Genomic DNA, 7,645 nt, shown 5'->3' with positions numbered 1-7,645 from the left:
AGGTATTGCTTCGGGGAGCGGCTTTTGTGCTCTGTGCACCCTCTTGGTTCTTTAGGTCTCTTAGCTAACTTAGCTAACTAACCTGAAGACTGGCCGTTAGCTAACACTGGCTTGTCGGTGGTCAACCTGTCACCTGTTTTGCAATTCTAAAACTATTTGAGAGGCGGCTGTACAAACCGCCCTCCAAATGTTTGGGTCTTTACACATCCTCCGAACTAGGTTGTCCGGAGTGGTGTCTGGCCCGCTCACTACCATCATGTCGCTCCGCGCATGCACAAAACTAGGGCACACGAAGAAGACATGCTCAGCAGTCTCTTCCGCATCCGCGCACTCGGGACACATGGGGGACCCCGCATGCCCGAATCTGTGTAGATACTGCCTGAAGCAACCATGACCTGACAGAATCTGTGTCAAGTGGAAGTTAACTTCTCCATGGCGCCTCCCGACCCATCCGGATACGTCCGGAATAAGTCGATGCGTCCATCTACCCTTTACGGAATTGGACCATTCCTGCTGCCATCTGATCAACGAGAATGACCTTCTGGTGCCTCGTACACCCCTTGTATCACGTTGATCGAAGCATTCTACGTCCTCCTTAATGGCTGTTGGTGAACAACAAGGGTCACCCCAATACTTCATCCCTGGTTGGAGTCAACTATACAGTCCACTACATGCATATCCGAAAATAAGCGACATACGAGAGACAGGCTATTTTATCCGAAAGCAAGCGGCACACGGGAACTGAAGACGGTCACAGCAGCAGAATCGAACACCAACCATCATCATCATCATCATCATCATTAGCCTCTACCGAACGCGCTGCTGATAAGTGGTGGTGAGCCTTTATCACTACCGTGAGAGCGAGATTGCTGATCTGCCAATCGAGGAGGATCGGTATCGGGATCAATCGGGAGGCGCGCAACGATCACTTCGGGAGAAAAACATCGCCGCTTGGACTCACTTCACCTTGGCCCACTTTCGGATCAGCAGCAGTCATCACTCCCATTTCGAACTCCAACAAGAGCGGCTCAGGAAGACCACCAGGAATTTTTAACTCATCCTTATATTAAATTAGCAGTTAGAAATATAATTATAAAATACACTTTCACTGTTTAATGAATAAAAATAGTGCGTTTAAGTAATTCGCGGGGTTAAACAAGGTGTTACTTTCCTTATTCGTTGCAACCATCCAAAGAGGCGGATTGAGTTGCAAGGCATTCGGCGTGGTCCACGGCTGGACACAATTGGTAAAATTATTTCGAGTGCGAGCGCAATCTCTGGTTAGGCCGCTAACGCGGCAATAACGCAAGCCCAGCATCCCTATCTCGTGTTGGACTGGAGGTAAATCCAACATATTGGTCCTTCGAGCCGGATCGAGGACTGATCCGGATCATCAAAGCTGGGCTTTCGCCATTGCGTTTTGGAGCGACTCCTTCATTTACGGGACGACGCCATTTTGGGCGGTGAAGTTTATTGGAGTATTGGGGAACAAAGGTTGTTCCGCCATCGCATATTTTCTAACGCTTCTTATCCGCCATCGCTTAACTGGACATTGGCGCCAAGGGATTTTTCTCAGGTGAGTTGATCCACTACCATATGTCCAGCCGAAGCTTATCGTTTATGCAATACTAACACACGTTTTCGAACATCATTGCTTTGCACATCGAGTTACTTTACTGCACTGTCGGCATTTATATTGGATAACGGTTGAAGTTGGATAAAGCACACCACTAATTGGAAGGATTGGAAGGAAATAGTCTGAACCCTATCATTAAGAAGAGGAAGCGCAGAACAAGGTTCTCCAGGTTAGTGAACAATTGATGGTATATGTTCGCCGAAGCTAGGCTCGGATACTTCACAATTATAATAAAATATCCTCTTCGACGGTGCGTTGTGCTTTATACTATTCTACTCTATATGCGAGTCTATGAGGCTACTTACGGAGACAAGTTTATAATGTACGATACATTTGCTACTCGAACTTACTTTGTGATTTGCTGCGCTGTTAGTTTCTCCAGGTGAGATTCAACAGTATATGGCCAGCCGTGGCCTGGGCTTTTATTGATACTACATGCTTGCTTTCCCACCTCGATTTCCCGTTTCTATCGATCATTTGAGATTATTTTGGAACAAACCCACCGCATCGCCACTTAGTTCGCTATTGGTCACAATTTTACATTCGCTTGGAGTGCAGCAATATATTCCGTCAGGTAAATATAGAATAGTATATGCCTGGCGAGGCTAGGATCGTTCGCAGAATATTACACCACCTATTTTTCCCGCTTATAACAATCGGTTACCATGCCAGCCGCTGCTGGGTCCGCTACAAAAAAGGCACCGTCCCTAAAAGGCTGGATAGCGAAATTGAAGGAAATTCAATCATCCTTCAATGATATTTGGGAATTTGTGGAACAATTCCCGGATGGAAGCACTATCACTGAAATCGAAGTCCGTTTGCAAAAACTCGAGGAATTGTGGGAGAAATTTGGGGAGACACTTGTCGAGATTAAATCACACGACGATTTTCCACCCGAGAGTGGAGACGCCTACGACAAGGAGAGAAGAGAGTTCAGCAACCGTTATTATCGTGCAAAGCCGTTCCTGTTGGAGCGAATCAAGGAACACCAAGCTACTCCACTGTTGGAACAATCCACCCATGCAGGTGATACTACAATGCAAGGTTCGCTCGACCACGTTCGTCTCCCGCAAATCAAACTGCAGTCGTTTGACGGGAACATTGATGAATGGCTAAGCTTTCGAGATCTGTTCACGTCTCTTATCCATTGTAAGGCGGATCTGCCGGAGGTTGAAAAATTCCACTACCTCAAGGGTTGCCTGCAAGGGGAACCGAAGGGTCTAGTTGACCCATTGCAAATTACTAGATCAAACTACTTGATCGCTTGGGATATGCTGCTAAAAAGGTACGACAACAGCAAACAATTGAAAAAGCGACAGGTCCAATCGCTGTTTCAGTTGCCAACAGTTTCTAAGGAATGCCCCAACCAACTTCATGCTTTATTAGAAGGTTTCGAAAGGATAGTACAAACACTTGACCAGATAGTGCAACCGATTGAATACAAGGACCTACTTCTAACTAATCTTCTCACAACGCGGTTAGACCCGATAACTCGCCGAGGATGGGAAGAGATTTCTGCTACACAGAAAACGGATACGGTGAAGGAATTGTTGGAGTTTCTGCGCCGTCGGACTCAAGTACTGGAATGTTTGCCTTCGAGAATAGTGGACACTAAGGGAGGTAACCAACTGCCACCCCAAAGGCTGAGGCCAGTGGCGGTTAAAACTAGTTACAGCACAGTGCAATCGTCCGGTATACGATGCACGGTGTGCTCGGCAAACCATTTACTATTCCAATGCGAGACATTTCAGCGGATGTCGGTGACAGAGCGTGATGCCCTCGTTTGCACTCACTCACTTTGTCGCAATTGCTTTAGACTCGGTCATCAAGCAAAAGATTGCCAGTCTAAGTATTCTTGTCGCTCGTGCAAGAGTCGTCATCATACAATGGTATGCTTTAAACGGGAAAGGGAGAACACCTCCAAAAATCGAAGTACTACTACTACCGCTGCTACCCCATGTGCAACTACGGGAAAACAACCATCCACGCCAACTAATTTGTCCCAAATAGTCAATATGGTGGCTACCAGCACATCAGTGTCAAATTCTGCAACGTATATCAAATCAACGGTTCTTCTGGCTACTGCAGTGCTTCTTGTTGAGGACGATCATGGCAACCAAGTTCCAGCACGCGCACTTCTCGATTCAGGCTCTGAGAGTAACTTCATCTCGGAGAAGTTAAGTCAACGGTTGAAGGTAGACCGTAAAAAGGTGGATATTTCTGTTCTGGGTATTGGACAAGCAGCTACAAGGGTTAAACAACGGATTCAGGCAACAATTCGTTCAAGAATATCGGATTTTACCCGGGAAATGGGCTTTCTCGTGTTACCTAAGGTTACGGTACATTTGCCAACGGCAACGGTAAATGTGAAGGGATGGAGTATTCCAGAGGGTATCCAACTCGCCGATCCCTCGTTCTGTGTGTCTATGGGAATAGACTTAGTACTAGGCATTGAGGCGTTTTTCGACTTCTTCGTATCTGGTCGAAAAATCACATTGGGAGAGCAGATGCCGTCTTTGAATGAATCCGTATTTGGATGGGTGGTTTCTGGCGGGCTGTCATCGATCGAGCAGGCGCCACGTGTCAGCTGCCACGTGACTACGAAAGGACTGGATGAATTGATTGCAAAATTTTGGGCTTGTGAGGAAATCGAGCTCAAAAGGTCATATTCAAAGGAAGAAGAACGATGTGAGGAAATATTTAAACAGACAGTACAGCGTGGCACTGACGGACGATATACGGTTGCGATGCCAATGGTTGAGGATGCCTTTACTCGTCTGGGTGAATCAAAAAATATCGCATTACGACGTCTCCAAGGAACGGAGCGGAGGTTGGCAAGGAATTCTGATTTGAAGCAGCAATATTTGGCATTCATGAGCGAATATATAGAGTTAGGGCATATGCGGTTGATTAAGGAAACCCAACGAGCAGCAGCAGAGCGATGCTATTTACCACATCATCCCGTGGTGAAGGAGGCCAGTACGACCACTAAGGTCCGCGTCGTTTTCGATGCTTCATGCAAGACCTCCACGAATACTTCGTTAAACGAGGTGCTCTTGGTGGGCCCGGTGATTCAGGAGGAGTTACGTTCGATTATATTGCGTTGCAGAACGAAGCAAATCATGCTGGTCGCCGACGTTGAGAAAATGTTTCGGCAAATCTTCATTAGGCCAGAGGATAGACCACTGCAGTGTATTCTTTGGCGGTCGTCGCCTACTGATGAAGTAGCTACTTATGAGCTTAATACGGTGACATACGGCACCAAGCCTGCCCCGTTTCTTGCGACACGAACATTAAACCAACTGGCGAAAGATGAAGGAGCACGATTCCCTCTAGCAGCGAGGGCGGTTATGGAAGACACCTATATGGATGACGTTATCACGGGGTCGAACGACCAGGAGGAGGCACATCAATTAAGGCTGCAATTGGATGCAATGATGAACAGTGGAGGATTTCGTCTTCGTAAATGGGCATCGAACTGCGCTGAGGTTTTACGTGAAATTCCGACGGAGAATCTAGCGATAAGCGATGTGAGTGGTATAAATCTAGACCCAGACCCTTCTGTGAAGACACTAGGATTGACCTGGATGCCAAGAACGGACGTTTTCAGATTCCAGTTCAAGATCCCGCCACTGGAAAAATATGAAGAGCTTTCTAAACGCCAAATCCTTTCGATCATAGCTACGCTTTTCGATCCATTGGGGCTCATCGGAGCTGTTATTACATCAGCCAAAATATTCATGCAACTATTGTGGACCTTGCAAACAAAGAAAGGGAGCAGATTAGACTGGGACGAACCGCTACCTTTGACGGTGGGTGAGAGTTGGCGGAGGTTTTATTCAAGATTACCTTTGCTCAACGAAATTCGCATCAATCGTTGCGTCATCCTCCCAGGAGCGGTGACAGTAGAACTTCATTGCTTTAGTGATGCTTCAGAAAAGGCGTATGGAGGGTGTGTCTACATCCGAAGTATGGATTCAACAGGGAACGTAGCTGTACAACTGTTGACCTCAAAATCCAAGGTTGCTCCATTAAGGTGTCAAACGATACCGAGATTAGAGCTTTGTGGAGCGGAGCTGGTAGCAAAATTATATGGCAAAATTCAACAGTCGTTGAAGCTCAATTTACCCACCTACTTTTGGACCGACTCTACGTGTGTACTGCGCTGGATTCAAGCAGTTCCTACTACATGGAGTACCTACATCGCTAACAGAGTGTCCAAAATACAAGGTCTAACGGAACCAAATACTTGGAGGCACGTTCCGGGAGTCCAAAACCCAGCAGACCTGATTTCAAGAGGCATCAGCGCAGAGGACATATTGCATAATGACTTCTGGTGGCACGGGCCATCATGGTTGGCTGAGAGTCAAGAGTTTTGGCCTAAGACTCTAATAAATCAAGTTGACGATGAAGCAGAGGAGAAGAAACGTCGGGCAGTAATAGCAGCCACAGTATCTTCGACAGCAGAATTTACAGACTGGTATCTTGGTAAATTTTCTTCCTTTTCAAAGTTACTGAGACATACGGTAATTTGGCTACGCGCCAGAGAAATGTTTCGCTCGAGAGGGAAAAGGTACCCATCAGGATTCCTCACAACGAAAGAGTTACGAGAAGCAGAACGAACACTTATCGAACGAGTGCAAAGAGAGTGTTTTTCGATGGAATGGGAAGCGCTTTCTAAGGGGGAAGCAGTTTCTCAGCGATCATCGTTGCGTTGGCTTAATCCCAAAATTTCTCAGGATGGGCTTATTAGAGTTGGCGGCCGTCTTCAGCACGCTCAGGAACCTTTCGATACAAAACATCCAATAGTCCTACCTGCGCGTCATCATCTAACGAAGCTAATATTTTTGTATTATCATGGGCGAATGCTCCATGCAGGACCCCAGTTACTTTTGAGCGTAGTAAAACTGCGCTATTGGCCACTAAGAGGAAGGGATGCAGCGAGACAGACGGTTCACAAGTGCCAAAAGTGTTTTCGAGCAAACCCAACTTCGGTACCGCAATTCATGGGTGATTTACCAGCGGCTCGAGTAAACGTGGCACGTCCATTTTCGAAAACGGGTGTGGATTATTTTGGTCCAATATATTTGCGACCTGCGCCCAGGCGACCAATAGTGAAGGCCTACGGTTCTATTTTTGTTTGTTTCTGCACAAAGCTTGAGCTTGTGTCAGATTTGTCGACAGAAAGATTTTTACAAGCACTTCGCCGTTTTGTGGCACGGAGAGGAAGACCATCGGATTTGTACTCCGACAACGGTACGAATTTTGTCGGAGCTCGCAATAAACTCCAAGAATTACTGCGCTTGTTAAAAAATAAGGAACATCATGGAAGGGTAGCTAAATACTGTGCAGAGGACGGAGTTCAATGGCATTTCAGTCCCCCAAGTGCGCCACATTTCGGTGGGCTTTGGGAGGCGGCAGTTCGCTCGGCGAAGCACCACATCTTGAGAGTGCTGGGGGAGAACCCAGCTACATCGGAGGATATGAGCACGTTGCTCGTACAGGTGGAGGGATGTCTAAACTCTCGACCGATTACTGCCAGTTCCGAGGATCCCAACGATCTAGAACCACTCACCCCAGCACATTTTTTGGTCGGTGCCTCACTACAAGCACTCCCAGATCAGAATTACCTAGACATTCCAACCAACCGTTTAAAACAGTGGCAACTGGTACAAAGAAATGTTCAAAACTTCTGGATAAGGTGGAAAAGAGAATATCTATCGCAACTACAATCTCGCATAAAACGTTGGCGAGTACCTGTTCCAATTGAAGAAGGCAAGCTAGTCATCATTAAAGACGATAATTTACCCCCGCTACGATGGAAAACCGGCAGGATTCAAAAGGTCCATCCTGGCCAAGATGGTGTTGTCCGAGTAGTGACGCTCAAAACCGCAGCAGGCTTTCTCACAAGGCCTGTAGAAAAAATTTGCATTTTACCATCAGCAGAGTTTGACGAGGACGACGAAGGCTCTGGTCGAGCGAACCAATAAACCCTAATTTCCATCACAC

At 46.8% G+C, this 7,645-nt stretch overlaps 1 protein-coding gene across 1 annotated transcript; it reads left to right on the top strand.

The window, feature by feature from the left end:
• The first annotated feature begins 2,301 nt into the window (after nt 1-2,301).
• On the top strand, nt 2,302-7,626 carry LOC129720108 (uncharacterized). Its single transcript, XM_055671529.1, has one exon. The coding sequence runs from the start codon at nt 2,302-2,304 to the stop codon at nt 7,624-7,626; it is 5,325 nt and encodes a 1,774-aa protein (XP_055527504.1).
• The last annotated feature ends 19 nt before the right edge of the window (nt 7,627-7,645 follow it).

The sequence above is a fragment of the Wyeomyia smithii genome, chromosome 2 (assembly GCF_029784165.1).
Source record: "Wyeomyia smithii strain HCP4-BCI-WySm-NY-G18 chromosome 2, ASM2978416v1, whole genome shotgun sequence".
Taxonomy (NCBI): domain Eukaryota; kingdom Metazoa; phylum Arthropoda; class Insecta; order Diptera; family Culicidae; genus Wyeomyia; species Wyeomyia smithii.
This window is presented reverse-complemented; position numbering and strand designations above follow the sequence as displayed.

What these genes read in the sequence shown, in the direction of transcription:
- LOC129720108 (XM_055671529.1), top strand. Translation starts at nt 2,302, where the DNA reads ATGCCAGCCGCTGCTGGGTCCGCTACAAAAAAGGCACCGTCCCTAAAA.